An 18,001-nucleotide genomic window follows, 5' to 3' on the forward strand; every position below is an offset into this window, starting at 1 on the left:
TGTCAACTCAGCCAATTGTTTCAATGTACTTCAGACCCCTAGCGGATTACTTGTCAAGCATATGCCTGCCAAACCGGATAATGAAGATGTTTCTAATGAAATGGAAATTTTTCCTGTCGAAATGCACGATCCGAGCATAACATGCACCGAACCAGCAGAATGCCTGCCCGCCTGTCGAGCTGCTAATTTACCACTAATGTGAGACTTCTAAGATGACTTGCTGCCATTTGCTGCAACAGCCGGGACCCTTAGCAGTGCAGTGCACCGATCCTTGAGGAGCCGACTTCACAAAAGCCTATGGTCATTCATATCAGGGGGAGAAGGTCTGAGCATTAACTAGTGGATGTATTGGATCACGCCCAACATCTTCATCCCTACATACTGCAATCCTACCTTTCCAGCAACCCCGTAGAGTTGCTTTCTGTTGCCCCGAAGCCTTTACAGATCTGCGCGCTCTAACACAACCTGCTGCCATTGCAACAGCTGGGCCTCTGAGCAGGACAGTGCACCAAAGCAGGCAGCTCTGCAGAGCAGTCAAACTCAGGGAAGGAAGGCATCTGAGCGGCCTCCCGGGGCAATATCAATGAGTCGGTTCTCAATTGCGATGCCAGCCGCCTCCGCAATGACGCCCCTTGGGCCGATGTCAATCAGCTGCGGTGAAATGTTGATGAGCGTCGGCTCCACCTGCGGCAGGCAAAGGGTATCCGTCACACAGCCACCAAAAATTGTCTCTTGATTAGACTTGCTGCAGGTTTTAGCCTTGCGCAAAGCACTTCTTGCCTTCGCTGCCTATGGGGAGGATGACATAATATGTGTCCATCTGCTGATGTCATCCACAGTTCAATCTTTTGAGTGCAAGTTTATTGCATTCTCTGCCTTCGGTTGCGGTGGGCTACAAATTGCATGAATGGATTGGGTGTGCATGCAGCATTAGGGAGCCATGCCCAAAGGCCATCTGATCACCTCACGCCAGAATACATTGTACTGTTATTATTTATAATAATATAGCACGATTTTCCTGCCAAGAGGCAAGGCGCGTCCTGCAGGCAAGCTGCACTTTAAGGCCGCCAAAACTTACAATTTGAGTGTAGAAAGTCAAGCGTGAGGGAGAGAGTGAGCGCACATTGACACCGGTGGGTGCGATCTTGATCAGCTCTGGGATTATAGAGATGAGGCTGTTCTCCAGTGACACTCCTGCAATGCCATTCCGCACGAGGCACGGGGCAAAGCTGATGATTGTTGCCTCAATGCCCACACCTGCAAAAGCACACCATGCAGGGCGGCTCATCAACAAAACACCATGCGGAAGTTTTGTTGTGAGTGCTCGTGGAGGGTCGCACTGCTGCAAGCCTGGGGCTTTGTGTGAGTGCCATTTTAGCTGTGACCAGCGTCTAGGGATGCAGAAATGTTCTGGCGCCGCTGCTATGTTCCGACAATGAAGGACTGCGCGCAAACATCCGCAAAAAGCCCCTCAGCAGCCTTCTAGGGCCCCATAACCGCAATGAGGTGCCAATACTGTTTGATCCAGTATTTTTCACTAACGACGAGAATATCAGACTGAAAAAGAGTGCATCACAATCTGCAGTCTATCAGGCTATTATTTGCAAGGAAGAGCCGTCTGCCCAAATAAGCAAGGCTGCTTGCATTAGCTATTGGGCCCTTGTGCTACTGCAGCGCTCACCTTCTAAGGAGGCCTTGAACATTTCAGGGTCGAATGTTGCGAGGCTGGTTGGGTTGGCAATGTCTTCCAGCAGCTCCTGGAATGACTCGATTGAGCCGTCCTTCTGGACGACCTCCGACAGGGGTGTGGTCAGCAGCTGCGCGCACATGCCGGCACATGATTGCTGCATGTTACTAATATAGTCACACGCCTTTCAGAACCACTGTTAGCTCTGGTGCATAGCAGCGGCATGTTCGACCAAGTGTCGTGCTTCAAAAAAAACCCGCAATGCACACGCCGGCACATAAACACAGCGTTTGCAATATTTCAGTACTATGCTTTGACATCAGCACGCACCTCTGACAGTGTGGGCCTGGGCTTCTCTTCTGTGTGTTCCTCACCCTCGTGGAAGGCCTTTGAGGGCTTTGCGTACGACTGGAACACGTACTGCAGGAAAGATGCCCCTGCACAGATCAGCGATAAGTTTCACCATTGTTTCCATGCCGCACAACATGATCCAATTCACCATGCACCTTTCAGCAGAATTGCAGCGGTGCTGAGCAAAGCGTGCGCAAAGACTTGCAGAAAGGTGCATGCTTGCATCGAGCTGGTCGCCGGTTGCTATAAAAATTGGAGCCCATGCCTTGCTTTGCTATGCGGTCATGGTATGCTTTGCCCCAATCAGTGTATGCATGTGCAAGGCTGCACAAATTGTAAAACAAACCTTTAGGGACCTCCTTGCTCTCAGACTGCAGAGTCACAGCAGCTTCTGCTGCAACCTGCGCCAGTTCTGCCTGTGCAAGGCCTGGGTTGCCTGCGTGCCCGACAGCAACATTTACCTTTCAGAAAAGGAAAAGGCCGCGAGCAGCAGGAATGAGATATATGGAGACGGTATTCAGGGTCACAAGGCTAACATGGAGGCGGTTGATAGCGAGGTGAGAACTGAAGACGCTGTGCAGCTTTGATGGGGATGCTTGGGGATGTGTCAGAAGCCTAATGAAATTGCGAAACACTTGACAAATGCATTACCTCAACTGGCTATCAAGCATCATATTCTGCTGTAAACATGGGTGAAACGTCGAGAATGCACCTTTGTTGCTCGCCAGCAGGGATGCGGCGAGAACAGAGGCCCAGGCGTCTTCTGTGGTGGCGTTCGCACGCTGAAGTGCTCCGGTCACCGAAGGTCCAGGAGCCGTAATTTCAGGTGCTGCATATGAAACACAGCACCAGAGCAGGAGGCCATAACCGAGGACAAGCCGCTTCGTCATACCAGGCAACAGATCGAGGCCCTAATGATCAAGATGGGCGTGAGTGTGCGAACTCAATCCTGCTATTAAAGAGTAGAAAGCAAGGAATGATGTGCTTTCAATGCCGAGCTAATGCAAAGAAGGGATCCCTGAGTTGGAGAAACGGTTGCTGTGCTCAACGATAGTACCACCCACCAAAGGGCACACGTACCAGAATAGGACCAGACAGTCCCCTGCTACATTTGCTGCGCGACCTTCTGGCAGATTTCACGGAGTGGTGAATTCGTTGAAGATCAAGAAGGCATGATGGGTATTGAAAGGTGGGGTGTCCTTTCGAAATTGATATCGACAGCTCGTGCTGTGAAATTCACGCAAGGCCCTTCCTGACGAAGACCTCTGCGCAATCAACGTGATATGACCTTGCAAACTATAAAATTCGTAAGGATGAATTATATTGAAGTCGCCGTGTGGACCAGGTGGTGCCTTTTCGCGGCGGTACTGGGCACTGCCCTCAGTCTGGCATCTGCCGAGTTAACCGCAGGCGGCCTTGCAGCGCTGCCCTCCAGCTTTCAGGGGGACGTGACCGACAGAGCCGCTGGTCTCAAAAGCTGGGGCAAGCTCCTTGGCCAAGCTGTCATCTTCAACCAGGTCGGCACCCAACAGTCCCAAAATGGACGCATCTGGCTTCTCATGGTCAGACAGAACAACGGCCAGGAACCTGCCGCCGGTCAACGCAAGTTTTATTCGGCACGTATGCCGAGTGATATAATTTGGAACCAGCACATGCACCCTTCAGCACGAAGATTCAGCAAGGACTTGTCAGTGAAATTCCTTGCCCCAGACATCTCTTGCCAGTGTCAGACCTCAGGCTCAAAGATCCCTCATGACCCCATCATGCCTCAACAATCAACTAAGTTGTGCTGTAAGATGTGCTCAAATGACATATTGGCAATGCTTTCGCAGGCGGGAGATGCATCGCGCGGGGCATACTCTCTGGAGTCGCTCATCCAGAAGGCACAGCATCAGATCATCCTCCAGGCAGCCGGGCTCGCGAAGAACACCGAAGTTGCCTCAACCGCCGATCTCGCCGAAGAGAAGGCAGGATGCGATCAATTCCCTTCCATCACTATCAGCCACCCTGACTCAGCAGCACCTCTCATGCCTCGATTGCCTTGACACTCTGATGTAGCACCCTGCACCATTGCGCAATCTGCATGGATCCAAGATCTGACTTACCTGCAAATTCACGGGCTGCATTGCACATGCTTCATGCTTGGCACAAGAGCATTTCGGAGACTGCTGGTCATGCAGCGAGCCCGCCATGCACAAAATTCAAATTTGAAAACGACAGCTGACCTGTCTCGCTTGTCCCGCCGCGCAGCAGAAGGCGCCGCTGCAGTTTAATGAGGAGAAGGCAAATGAGAACCCACTGGAGAAGTGGACTCGCGTGTTGGTAGAGGAGGCTAATGCGCAAGCCAAGAAGGCCTTTGGGAAAGCGTACTCTACCCTCAACCGCGCCGGCAAAGCTGCCTTCTCAGCCTTCAACCCGACCGGTGCAGAGGTGAGCATGAATGATCATGCCTTGATAATCATGCCGGATGAACTGCGCACTCACAAATAAGCGCCCTGGGATGTCTATCCAACAATTGTACACGTCTGTTTGGGAGAATCAGCTATCCGAGTGCCTCTTTCGCCATTCATCCTGCAACCTGAAAATACACAGGCATCACATGAGCCCACGGAAGATCGCCGCTGTCATCATTCTGTGGGAAGATGTCAGCTGAGCACTGATACTCTTGCGCAGGCGGCAACAGAGGCATCCAACGAGGAGCAGGCGGGCGGAGAAGAGACCGAGCTGCCACCCTTCATCAAGGACGCCGAGCTGTTTGAGCTTGGAGGTGAAATTTTGCTTTAAATACAGATCCTCAGCATGAGCCACTCTCATACCTTCATGATTGTCGGATCCGGCTGCTTCTTCTGTAGATGAAAATACCCCGTTTGCTGATTATGAGTTGGGTGTTTGACCTGCAGCCCCTTCAGTGTTCTCCTATGAATGGGAACCCATCTCCACCACAGTGGCAGGCGTTGATCTGGAGGTCAACATCTTCAACATCGCACCATGCGCAGTCGTTTTGGACGCATCCGGTGTCAAGGTGCAGCTCTGATTCCACTTTTGTGTTCCACAAACGCATGCGGCAGTAATTGACATTTCTGCTGTTTGCAAGAAATTGCAAGAGTGCAAGGGAAGGTAGAGGCAAGAACGGGGTAAGCTGCTTCCTAAAACACGCAAAGGCATGCAGACATGCTGTCCCAAGAATGTACGAATTTGTGCGCCAGTGCTTTGCACCTTGACAAGCACTTGCAGTGGAATCGTTTGTGAGATCATCAAAGCATAAATTTCTAGTGGGCTGTCTGGAGCAATGTGCAGAATCGTAAAATCTGCAGGACACACAGCGCCTATGGAATCTGCCTGGCAGACATGCAAACAGTAAGCAAAGCACTGATGAAACATACTCTTTCAAACCCCTTTGGTGAGAAGAGTAGTTGTTATATGAAGTTGCATATGTCTGGTGCACAGGTGGAGAACACGCTCATCAAGGTGGAGCCGATGCTGATTCATATCAACCCCAAGGCGGTGAATGTTGAGGCTTCCCTGATCGAGGTGGCCCCAAAGCTCATCAGTGTGTCTCCCTACGGCGCAGCACTCAACATCGAGCTGCCAAGGCACATCCACGTGGAGGGCTCGGCCATCGAGGTGTGTCCCTACTGCTTTACAATTGATGATGTAATATCAAGAAAACCACTAGTGACAATAGAGTTTTACCCACCCACATATATCTCAGATGACAATTGGAGCTGTGGCCGAGCAAGGAGCCAAGAGGTTCTCTGCAAGTGCCTGCCTGAATTGCATCTCCATATAGATATTTGCCCCAGCTAGACGTTATCTGAGGGTCTTGGTATGCCTTAAGCATTCCGGAGCCGTATGGTCCAGAGTTAACCAAGGTGCCATCCTATCGTGCTGCCCCCAGCCAGCATTCATCCTACATGGGCAGCTTAGTTGGAGGCTGCTGCACATTTCTTGCATGCACAGTAGCAACTGCAGCAAGCCTCTGCCTTGCATGCTTAATCCCTCCAAACATGACCAAATGGAATGTTGAAGCCGGATAGAAATACTTCATGCTGACTCTGAATATGCGTGCCAGGTGTCTCCTGTTGGAGAAGAGACCGAATTCGGCCCAGGAGCCGATGCAGAGGGGTGATTTCATGATTTTAGGATCATAACAACTGCTTACAGCCAGCTCGTGGCAACCATTTGATTGCAGGGCATTTGAAACAGGTGCTATCTGATGCTCGAGTATGATGCAATTATTATTAGGATGCGGTTATGCAAACGGGTCATGCAAAGTACAGTGCTACACTGCAGGACCTCCAGCAAGTAGAAGTAAGTAATATAAGAAAATCACTGATGCGAGCCTACGTTGTATACAGCCTTGAAGTCAGGGGCAAAAGCCTTTGCCGAGAATGCTTTTGCTAAGTATGGCCATGCCGAAATGAAGTGGCAGCAGAGTTGAAGAAGTGATTCTGCACAAATGTATTTTTGAATTGCTTTCAAGTGTTGAAGTAGCACTGAAACTACAGCAAAATTGTTTTTAGCCTGGCAGTACCTTCCATGTAACGCTCTCAATGTCTGTCAGCCCAACTCAACAGCTCTTGCTTCAGCTTTGCTGCAACAGCATCGATATCATTATTCACTCGCATGGACGTTTTGATGATCACTGAGCTCATCGCTATCACACATGCCAACCTCAAAGGGTCAAATGTTAATGACCGTGCAACTTGCACCTCACACACAAAATTGTCTTGTGCTCACGCTCTCACTGTATACTGCTAATTCCTGTCACGTCACATCAAGCTTGCCTGCTGCTCAGGTAAACTTGATCTCAAAGCCTGTCAAGGCCATGCAGCATTGTGCATGGGCTTGACACCCCACAATTAAACCACCCACGGCTGTAGCCGGCCTTTGACAATCAATGGGTATGCATTGTATGGAACAATCTCTCTCTCTCTGCAAAGTACCTTCAGATTGAGCCGCCCGTTTGCATATCAAAACTCCACACAGTAACAAGACTGGAGGCTCTCAATCTGTAAGTTCATGCTGTCACTGCTCAATACGGTCCCAAAACGGTGTTACACCAAGGAGGGGCCCTTGCAAGAATACAAGCCGCTTTGACAGCAGGCCTTCCTCTTATCTCTGGCGCTCCCTCTGCCCTTAAGTCTGCACTCCTCTTTGTTCCAACGGCCTTCAAAATGGACACAAGGCGGTGTAAAATTGAGTGAGCGCCCATTTGAAGGGTTAGAAAACTGCCGCGGCGGGAAGTCGGGCTGCGGCAAAGCCGGCGGTCAGAGCCGCGCCGAGCGCCATATGCCACTTGAGAGCATAGCGCTTGAGAGGCCGCACCGCCTCTGGTTGCTGGTGGGTCCTTTTGGCAAAGTCCAACAGAGCCATAGCCTGCAAGCACCAGCCCTTTTTTGTTACATCACAACTCATACAACAAATCGCTATGCCTGAAATTCTTGGGGTAGTGCCCAAGCCCCTGGCTCCATGGATGGGTCAAAAGAGCCCAGCATGTGTATCCAACTGCTTTCCAACCCAATATCACCAAGACCTGGCAAGCGTCTTTGATGTAGAGGCCCTTGATTGCTTCCAACATGGCAATTAATGAAGATGTTCAATCCTGCATGCTTAAATTCTGCCCTGCCCAGAGCAGCAGCTGCAGTCACCACACTGATGAGCAGCTCCTGGACTATAGGAGGCAGTGCATGAAAGAGTTAAGGTGATAGGATGACAAGGCAAAATGAGCAGGAAGCGGGCAATATCAAGATCTTTGCATCCCTGTGTTGCACGTCATGTGAGAGCTTTCAGGTCCGTCTGGATTCAGGGGTCCATAGACATCGATACAGCTTGTAAGGGCTACAGCCTTCTGCAGAGGGAGAGGGAGGGAACGCGCACGCTGGGCACGGAGAGTATCTGCGCGAAGAGGCAGGTGAGCGGCAGCCACTTGAGCGCAGCCGCAATGTCCAGGAACACATACGTGAGCAGCACTCCAGCCCGCAGCACCTGCGCAACACCACTTTCTCTGAGATTACTGTTTGGTGATTGTGCAATTTCAGCACCCTGGACCCCAGAGCTCTCTGCTGCATAGGACACATCCTAAGCGAGTCCCGCGTTGAAGACTTCCCTTAGGGCGCCAATAGCGCTGAGATTGCACTTCAGGCAGAGAACCTCCTGCATGGGCCACTTACTGCCAAAGAAGACAGGGTTGCCTCACATTCCATGACTCTTTACCAGACTCACACCACCGTACTTTGACACAGTACCGTGCTACATGGCAGTATCCCATAACAACGTCATTCCGCAGATGCAATGTTTTGGTCTGGTAGCGACCGGCTCTTGGCCCAGGAATATTGTGGAATGCAGTACATTGAATACAGATCCTAAACAGTTCATCAAACACTCCCAGCAAACTCCGCAGAGTAAGATTTGTCCAAGACCCTGCTGCGTACCTGGTAGCCGAGGTTTGGGCCGAGGCGCACGAGCGGAGACATCTTGTTGGCTGCAGTGTCGCCCTCAATCTGATGGAAGTGCGAACAGAAGAGCACTGACGTCGTTGTTGCTCCGACGATCACAGACGCGGCCGCGGCCGCCGCCGTCACCGCCGCGTATCCGACGGCGTCCACTCCGCCCGCCTGAACAGGCAATGCACAAAATATCACTGCCGCATCTCTGACAGCGTTCTTCAGCTTGCCTAAGCATGCCCTGTAATATAACCTATCCCACGCTAAAGGACACCATTACAATCTCACACTGTCCATGACTTGCTACATTATGATCTTAGCAAAACGCACTTCAGTGCAGAGCTGCTCCCCAGGATGTACCCCGCTTTTCAATTCCAAGAATGTGCGCCCTAAGCCAGTACAGAACTTGCAGCAGACTTTAAAAGTCGAGGTTAAGATGTCCTTGAAGGCCAACATCCTATGCAGTGCAAGCTTGCTTGAGATCTCTCTGAGGCATTGCTTCATAAGAGCCCGGTAGACACAGCATACCTTGTCCTCACCATATTATAACCAGCAGCTTGCATCGACCTTCTTTCTGAAAATATATGCAGGCTCAACATGAAATGCAAATTCGAGTGGATGTGCATGAATTAAACCTGAGCAAGGAAGAATGCGCAGGTTGCCAGCGGCCCAAAGGCCAGGAAGCACAGCGGCTCCCCCAGTCCCTTGTAGCTCAGCCTGCAAGCGCGAGAACATGCCAAAACTTAGGAACCACCAGAACAAGTTTTATCTTGTCTGCAGGACGTACCTTACCTCTGGCGGGAGAAGCATGAAGTAACAGTAACAGTAACAGTAACAGTAACAGTAACAGTAACAGTAACAGTAACAGTAACAGTAACAGTAACAGTATCAGTATATAATAATGCTAATTATAATATGTATTCGTGCAAGGTGCAGGATGCCCCAGATATCAGACTTGCTCAGATATAGACGCCTTCGCTGGTTGGGACATGTGGCAAGATTGGATCCCACTAGGATTGCATTGCAGATGATGTTCAGTAGAATGTCAGGCACTGGGGCTAGAGGCAGACCATTGAAGAGCTGGAATGATTATGTGAGAGATGACCTTGATGCTATTGGGCATCCATATGAGTGGTGGAGGAAGTGCAAGAACCGAGAAGACTGGAGAGCAATAATTCAGGTGTTGCTTGACGTACCTAGTCCTTAAGGACTGGAAAACGTGTAATAATAATAATAATAATAATATGTATGAGAATAACGTTGCCTCGAATGCAAGGCAGCGACCAGGGTCTGCGCTGCAGATGCACGCTTCTCAAGCGACATGATAGTATTGCAGGAGGCTCACCTGAAGGGCGGGCCCTGGTACATATAGCCCATGCCAATTGCGAGCGCTAGCGCCATTCCCACATGCACATCCCCCTGCATATAAAGCAGAATTGGCCAAGTCAGTCCAAGTCGGTTTGCGATTGTGATCACTTGGCTTGGTGTGGGATAGGTATATTTAACGCCCCTGAGAGATGAGGTGATGAAGGAAAGCGGGGTTGATCAGCAACAATTCCATCAGGGTTGAGCCTTGCGGCTGCTGCGGGCGCCACTCGTCTGTTATATCCATCCTAATCCAAGCACCCCCGCACATGGTGATGTTGGCCTCGCATGGACATCACTTAAGCTTGAATCTTTGAGACTGCAACAGCGAGATGATTGGCACGGGATAATCCAGCCCCCAAGTCGTTTGCGCAAAGCTACATCCCTCATTGACTCCAGTTGAGCCCTGAGCGAGCGGCGTGGAAATACATCTTACACAACGAGTTCTTTCACTCTGCAAAACCCCTGAGCTTAGAAACCCTACAGGGGAGATGTATTTGCACACCGCGGCTTTGGTGCCGGTGTGCAGCAGCCATGCGCCGGCCAGCAGGCACGCGTTTGCCAGTGCTAGCACACCCTTCTTATTCCCCCCAGTCAGATTCACCACCGACTCTTCCTTCGCCTGATCCACCCCGGTATCTGCATCGTAGGCGTCATTGCTGCGGCCACAGCACACAGAAATTAATTCACTTCTCGACCCAGCGGATTCTCCTTCAGATTGCTTCTGTGATGCTTGCGGCTATTAGCAAACCACAATAGACCAAAGTTCAGCTCTTCAATCTCTTCTTCTTAACTCACCAAGCATGAAACAAAGTGGGCAAATCTGGGAGTGAAATGTTGAATATATCTGTTGCGATAGAGCATGTGATGATGCACTATGGTTCCTCTGGGCATCCAGGTGAATTTTCAATTTTAGGATTGTGAACTGGTCAGTGGCGTACAACAATCAGAGGGCAGCCACTGAGGAGGTGCTCACCTGAGGTTGAGCCAGGCAATAACAAGGGTGGCGCCAGCCACGAGCTTCCAAAAGCATGCGCTGATGAACACTCCTGTGCTGTAGTACGCCGCGCCAGCACTCACCTGCAAACACCGCATTGGCAGCCGCTTGTGAGCTGCTTTGCAGACTGGCTCACAGAGATAGGTAGGTGCTGCAGTCATGTCATTTCCTAGGCAGCCCATGTGTCCTTATCTTCTTACACTTACATCCCCCGCTTCAGCTGCTGAGTCTATTGTCCTGCCATGCATGGCCAGTCGGCCTACTTCCATGCATGCCGCCTGTCTTGCACAAGGTAAATGCACCCAAAACACAGCTACATTGAATTGTTGCCTGTGCTGATTTGCAAGGACGTGTACACTGCACAGGGATGCTCCATGCAGGCACTACAAGAGTGTCCCAAGTCTGCAGTGTACTGCAAGGCTTATGGCAGTAGGGCGCACCAGAATAGGCACGATGCCGACAGCGTACATGGGGGGCTTGACTGCAGCAAACCACAGTCTCCGCTGCCGTTCCCTGCTGCTCGAATCAGTCCCCTGCAAGGCAGTGCTGCCTTGTGCTGAGCTGGACGCGCTGGCTGACGGCAGGTGCACGGCAGCTGCCTGCCTCTGCTGCAGCTCCAGCAGACCCACCTCCCCGTATAGGTTTGGCTGGTCCTGGCCTGTGCAAAAGTGCAGAAGCAAGGCTGAAAATGCACTCTTCATTGCGTGATGCTGAACGATTGATCCTGTTACAAGGCCCGGTGCAGCTGCTCGTCAGCTGTGCTATCACCTCTGTCGGTTCTTGCTAAAATCGAAATATCCTGAGGCATGAGGCTTGGAAGATGTGAACATCCGCTTTGTGGGAATATGGCCCGCTCACCTGGTTCCGATCGAGGGATGCTGGGGCGCGTTGAGGACGAGGTGGGTGTCCCCTCGGTACCATCGAGACTGCCTGACATGGCAGCAACCTTCATGCTACTCGAGAAGCACCTCCCATCGTGCCCTCTACAGCTTTTCGGTGCAGTGTGCTGCATCTGCCGCGTGATTCCACATCTGCATATATAGTTAGGCAAATGAGACACATCGGGCAGGTCACGCAAATTTAAGAATATTCATAAGCATTTTTTCCTCAGATGATTGTCCTGCTGCAGTCGGGTGTTCTCCTGCTAATAATCAGAGATTTGGCAAGGAAGCTTTGGCAAAGTCTCAGGGATATACGTTCAACACGAAGAGGACTACAAAATTAACGGGATCAGTACCGTCCGTGTGAAATTTGCTGCATTCCAGGACGGCATCGGCCGAACTTCAGAGCACCCCGAGGATGCAACCCTATGCAGCTGATAGAATGTGTAAAGACTGCCATCATATCTTAATAAAAGATCGCCTGATTGCAAAAGAAACAAGCACACAAGCTTTGTCCACGGCAAGTCCTCTTCTTTTAATTTGCTTGATTTACGCTAGCAGTAGGAAATATTCTCTCTCGAACTAACGACTTCTGTCTTAGGTGCAGAGAGGGAGAGAACAGCGGCTTCAATTGAGTAAACGAGGCCTGATCTGTTCATATCGTCTTTCGTTCTGATATCGTTTGTGCGGTGTACTCACCCCTTAAACCCTGTGCCTCCAAGGGTGTTGGGAGGGTAGCCCAGCTGGGCCAAAGAACCCTTGGCTGCAACGTGGATGCATGTGCATCTCGAGGAGCTTTTAAAACAGCCTTTGCATGTGCATGTGGTAGGGGAATGACTACGGTCTCTGCAAGGCAGCCCTTCATTGCTCTCCTTATCAATATTGTTTGTCTCTGTCGCAACCAAAGTCTTGAGCTCATGCTTTACCATATGATGCTATCTACTATCTACAAAGTATGGTATGCTGGAGACAGTGTCTTCCTGTGTACACTCTTTCCTGGATAGACCACTGCCGTGCAGGCTCGTGTTAAAATGCAAACTTGCAGCAATTAGGTCATGTCAATCGACTGCTTTGTACGGGACAGATGCGCATTTGCAGTCACTGTCGATACGGTATCAATCAATGAGGTTGTATTGGGGCCCAACACCTAGGGTGTCTCGAAACTCTTGAGGTAAGCTGCAAACTTACAAGATCAATCCAGTACTGTGTCATGTCAGTGCAGAACCCACTGTAGCTCCAGAGCAGCTCCAAAACATTTCAATTATGTGATCAGTTCACAAGTTGTGGAATTCACAGTGAATTCCTCAGACAACACAGTGAATTCCTCAGCCAACCGACCAGCTGGCTTGTGCTCATATTCCCTGCTGGCACCAGTTCTAGCGACAAACTGCGGTGCTATGGTGTCAACGCAAAGCAAAAGACATAGGCAACAAACACCAGGCGTGCCATGGTCAAAGTCATTGGTCTTCTCAAACATGACACGCGCTAGCGAAATGCGTTGCAAACAAAGCAATGCAGTAAGGTGCAGCCGAGACGCAACCACTGTACCAGTGTACCGTGATTCAGCGCTGCTAGCAAAAGAGTGCAAAAAGCACCCAGCATGCAGATCTTTTTGCATGGACCACAAATATCGGCCAGGATTTTCATGATCCCCTGACAAGTGGCAGGAGTCTCTGATCAAACCCTGAATCCAAGAATAGTCCGCCCCATCTGCTATCACACACAATATGCCCCAAAGGCAGCAGGCCTGAATGTGACAGGCAGCAGTGCCGCCAATACAGAGGAGACAAATTGCCCAACTCCCCCATTCTCTCCTAAAACTCCCAGTCTCAAAGCAAGAATTCTTTGCAATACCCTTTCCCTTTTCCTGCAAATCCAAGCCTTTTTCCCCCTGGCACACATGCCCAAACAGCAGGGCTTGGCTCTCTTGCAGTCTGATGACTGAGCAGCACTATGCGCTTGCCTAGGAGAAGCATCAAGAAGTCAATGAGGTCAAATAAAGAGTAGGTCATCCTTCCTTTTCTACAGGGTCCAATATGTTCTTGTTCTGCCAGCCGTGGCATCCAGGGCTCACGTTGCAAGGATCAATCCCCCCACCCGCAGACGCAAGCAGTATACAGCTGGGCTGTTATTTTTTGCCTCCATGCATCTCAGAGCGTTTGGCCTAAGCCTGACTCTTAAGCCTGCGAGCAGGCTCTTGCCACAGAAGCAAATTTGAATCTGGATTTGAAGTCATTCCAGCTCCAGCAGCTTCAGGGTGCCCTGTGATTTGGTGGCCACAGAAACACGGCCTCAGTAGACTCAGATTTGAAGGTGGGTTCGAATTCAGTCCAGCTCCAGCAGCTTGAGGGTGCCCTGTGGTTTCTTGGCCACAGAAACACGGCCACAAGCAAACTCAGATTTGAAGGTGGATTCGAATTCAGTCCAGCTCCAGCAGCTTGAGGGTGCCTTGTGAGTTGGCAGCGAGCAGGGTGTGGCCCTTGCGGCTCCAGCAGACGCTGCTCACAAACTGGTGCGAGTCGGCCGCCAGATCTTCCCCCTCCTGCACACCCGCAACACACAGAGATTCAGTCAATCTCATTTCTTCCTCAAAAGCTCCCCTACGAAGAGCAGGTTTACCATTCCGCTAAGCTGTCAGCACTGCTCTTCAGAATTATACTAGTTGCAGGATTGTCTGCTTGCATGATATTCGCAAATTTGGCAAGTCAGGGTGCACATGTTGCATTGGGCATGTCAGGTGACAACACTGGCAGCACTGCAATCTCTGCCCCAGGTACGAGCGAGCAATCTTAATGGGCAGACGTATTTTCACAGAACATACCGCTAAGAAATGACACAGGTATGTCAGGACGACCCTGTAGCTTTTCATCCTCCAGTCAAGCTTTACAAGGTTTTGCTTGTCAGGTTTAGGTTAAATAAAGGGGCGCGCACCGAGTCAGCGCAGCCCTCCTTGCTGGAGAAGCAGTGGCGGGCGAGGGGCGTGGGGAGAGTGGAGGTGTATGTGTACACGCTGTTGTCTTCACTCCCGCACGCTATGTAGCCGTCTGATGTCACCGAGAGGCCCACGAAGTTGCGTTCGTTGGTGTGCCCTGCAATCAGACAGCACGTGCGCGTCAGCCGGGCACTAATACACAAAAAAAAGTAGAAGATGCCATGCACGAGCATTGCTGGAACGTCAGAATGTTGCAGAACGTGTGTTTTGGCACAGGGCAATTGAACGCCATGCAGTTGGGTAATTGACCATTGCGATGATCAGGGGAACAGATGCGCTTCTCCTCTCAGATGATATAGCTTCACCATGCGTATATCTATGCATCTGTCGCCATTACTTTCGCAGTGACAAATTGCTCAACTCGGTCACACGTGCAGCAAGCAAGCATGCCTAACATACCACGCCACAAGACATTCGCGCCCAGCCCAGCACATCAGTCAGATCCCTTGTACACAAAGAGGGATCTTGTGTGGCAGCAAAAATCAAAGAGTGATATTGCTGCGCGCACCTGTGAGCACGTTCTGGGGCCGCCACTCCTGGTGCCGGCTGTGGCGACCGGCTCCAGCCAGGTCCCACAGCTTGAGCTGGTTGTCGGTGGAGGCCGACACGAGGTGAGAGCCGTCCATCCAGCGGACATAAGACACCGCCTTGGAGTGGCACCCGATCACCGCCAGGGGCACCTGCAGTGAACAGATCAATCAATATTGCATGCAAGGAATGCAACATATGCGATGAAATATACCCAACAATGTACTGGATAGTGATTTCCAGCAATCACAGAGGCTATTGTGGATTGCTGCAGTGAGGATCGGGCTTGTAACCGTCACCATGCAGTAGCATTTTGGATCAATGCTGTGTGACTTTCCAAGGTGTTGAACACAGGCATATAGTCGTCAACGGTCAAAATGACAGCCCAAGGCACTGGTGAAACCTGATGCAGTCAACAGCCTCTCAGAACGGCAGTCAAGGGGCAGTCCTAATGACTGCCAGTGGGAGGCATGGTGACTGCAGCAGGTTCCCATTGTCGCATCTCCTCTATGCCAATTCTTCTACACAGGCTCAAGTGCTGCCCCACTTCACATGCAAACCAAAAAGAAGCGCACCCGCATCTGGCGCAGGTCGTACAGATACACTCGGTAGTTGGCAGAGCCGAAGGCCAGCAGGTGGGACGAGACGGGGCTGAATTGCACGCTGCAAACATTCGCCTTGGCATCAATCACAGCCGTGGGTGCCTCCTCCCGGATGCTCCACAGCCGCACTGTGCCGTCATCGCTGCCGGACACAAAGCGGGTCGGATCCGACTGCGCGCCACACAACAGTGCAGCCAATCAGTCACCAGCCATTGTCATCCCTTTCAATTTCCTCACACCTCTTGAAATCTAGGGTGAAAGGAGCAAGAAGCACCCCTGATCAAGGCATCGTGACATCCAGACTACAGTCCCTGAAGCCTGCCCGGATCAATGAGAACTAACAGTCACCCCACAAGTGACCTGTTTAGGAGGTGTGCGTAAACTGCATGCACAGAACTGACGCGTCACACTACTGGCATCTCATAAAAGTCTGGTGTCTTAAAACAAGCCAATGCCACGACATGGGCAACCTGGAAGCCCAGTGACCACCCCTCTGCTCGCACGCTCTCCCGAATGAAGCAACTCGTCCAAGCCATTCCACTCGAAAAAGGTGAGCGTGAGCAAATTTTTTGAACACATAGGCCTTCCAAGCTGCTCACAGCGGAGAGCATCACAGAACCTTCACCCCAAAATCCCCTGATCGGCCCCCCTTGAAAAGCGAGGAAAAGAAAGGGAGCCCCACAGGCAAAGCACCCCAAAAAAACCTTATTGACCCCGCTCGGAAACCGAGGAAAAGAAAGGGACTGCCTCTCACCTGGGAGAAATCGGCGCTCCAGACGCGCTTGGCGTGCTCCTCAAAAGTGGCAGTGCAAGTGTTGGTCTCAGCATCCCACAGCGCCAGGCAGCCGTCGTAGTCAGCGGCGAGTAAGAGGTGCTTGATGTAGGAGTTCCACACCACGCAGCTCAGCTTGGAGCGCGACGCCATCTCCAGCCGTGGGCAGTGCACCGCGCTGTTTGATTCCAGCACGTCTGACGTGGCATACACCTGTAGCAGTGACAGGCTTTAATTATCTAAACCAGGCATCTGTGAGGGTGTATTTAAAATCTAATGTTCCGAGCAGTGGGCCACGATTGTCACGTTGCATGCGATCTGAGCAATTGCAATCTGGCACAATGAAAAAGTACTGCTCTGCTGAGCTGCATTGGGACTTCATGAAACACATACACATGGCCTTCAAGAGAATCGTCACTGGAAGTACACATGTGTTGCATGGACCACCCAAGAGCACAGCAACCTGTAGCTTTGCTGAACAGCCCTTACAGACCGGCACAGAGCCGGCAGGATGCCCCCATATACAGCATAAATAAACAAATTGTGTTGGTGCACTGAAAGTGCAATGCCTGTGCCACAGAGGAGCTGCAGGAAAGCAGAGGTTGGCAAGAAGAGGGAAGAAGTACGTACCTTGATGCGCCGAGAGACTCCGGCGGTGGCGAAATACTCGTCGTCGCGATCGAAGGAGATCGAGCAGAGCATGTCTGCAGAGTGCATCATGTCGCCGTACTGCAGCGTTGCCTTCACCTACACATAAAACCAAGCCTACTCTGGCACGCACAAATCTTAATCTGACAGCATGCCCTCCGATTTCCAGTGTCCCTTCAGCAGGCATGAGCATCTTTCACATGGGATGAGGTCCAGTCTAGAAACAATCATCCCACAAAATAAGGAGGAATATGCTTACAGTCAAAGACTGTGCATATGTAAATTTTTAAGGTGACGACAAATATGTCAGACCATGTACATACTTTCAAAAAGTAGCGGGCATAGAAGATGGCCGCACCTTGAGCTTGCTGTAGCGCACAAACTTGCTGAGGTCGCTGGTGAAGGCCGACAGGTGGTCTTGCTGGCTGCTGCCGGGTAGCCCGCTCGAGGAGTGGGGCCCAATGCCCAGCTCTGACAGCTTGCGTGATGTGCTGAGCGCGGCAGGGTTTGCGTTCTGCTGCGCCAAATCTCCCGGGCTCTGCTGTGCGGCAAGGGCCTTTCGCCGCGCGAAGAAGGCGCCCTCCAGCGCATGGAAGGCTGTGGAGACGCGTCGCCAGCTTGCCTCCACCGCCTTGTTGGCGCCGCCGCCTGCATCAGTGCAATACAGCAATCAGCGCACTTCCAACTCACAATTTAGGTTAACGAAAGTTGAGCTCGACATTCTCCTCGTAA

General features: G+C 51.3%; 4 protein-coding genes across 4 annotated transcripts; 1 reads left to right on the plus strand and 3 right to left on the minus strand.

The window, feature by feature from the left end:
• Nucleotides 1-540: 540 nt before the first annotated feature.
• On the minus strand, nt 541-2,263 carry COCSUDRAFT_43828 (hypothetical protein; the record flags this gene model as incomplete). Its single annotated transcript, XM_005644852.1, has 5 exons — nt 541-684; nt 1,124-1,257; nt 1,682-1,817; nt 2,018-2,124; nt 2,194-2,263. The coding sequence occupies 5 exons, from the start codon at nt 2,261-2,263 to the stop codon at nt 541-543; spliced, it is 591 nt and encodes a 196-aa protein (XP_005644909.1).
• A 1,088-nt stretch (nt 2,264-3,351) lies between these two features.
• COCSUDRAFT_57518 (hypothetical protein) lies at nt 3,352-6,167 on the plus strand (the record flags this gene model as incomplete). The annotated part of the gene is made up of 7 exons (XM_005644853.1): nt 3,352-3,555; nt 3,871-3,972; nt 4,289-4,468; nt 4,712-4,805; nt 4,939-5,060; nt 5,486-5,662; nt 6,111-6,167. The coding sequence occupies 7 exons, from the start codon at nt 3,352-3,354 to the stop codon at nt 6,165-6,167; spliced, it is 936 nt and encodes a 311-aa protein (XP_005644910.1).
• Nucleotides 6,168-7,261: 1,094 nt separating this feature from the next.
• COCSUDRAFT_57519 (hypothetical protein) lies at nt 7,262-11,783 on the minus strand (the record flags this gene model as incomplete). Its single annotated transcript, XM_005644854.1, has 9 exons — nt 7,262-7,417; nt 7,919-8,026; nt 8,473-8,655; nt 9,120-9,201; nt 9,830-9,903; nt 10,355-10,508; nt 10,826-10,929; nt 11,287-11,504; nt 11,705-11,783. 9 exons carry the CDS (start codon nt 11,781-11,783, stop codon nt 7,262-7,264), a joined length of 1,158 nt encoding a protein of 385 aa, XP_005644911.1.
• Nucleotides 11,784-14,146: 2,363 nt separating this feature from the next.
• COCSUDRAFT_18646 (WD40 repeat-like protein) lies at nt 14,147-17,681 on the minus strand (the record flags this gene model as incomplete). The annotated part of the gene is made up of 7 exons (XM_005644855.1): nt 14,147-14,266; nt 14,659-14,816; nt 15,228-15,399; nt 15,823-16,020; nt 16,604-16,834; nt 17,252-17,368; nt 17,628-17,681. Coding segments are annotated over 7 exons (1,050 nt in total), but the record flags the coding sequence as incomplete, so codon positions are not given.
• Nucleotides 17,682-18,001: the final 320 nt, after the last annotated feature.

This window comes from Coccomyxa subellipsoidea (assembly GCF_000258705.1).
Source record: "Coccomyxa subellipsoidea C-169, whole genome shotgun sequence".
Lineage (NCBI taxonomy): Eukaryota > Viridiplantae > Chlorophyta > Trebouxiophyceae > Coccomyxaceae > Coccomyxa > Coccomyxa subellipsoidea.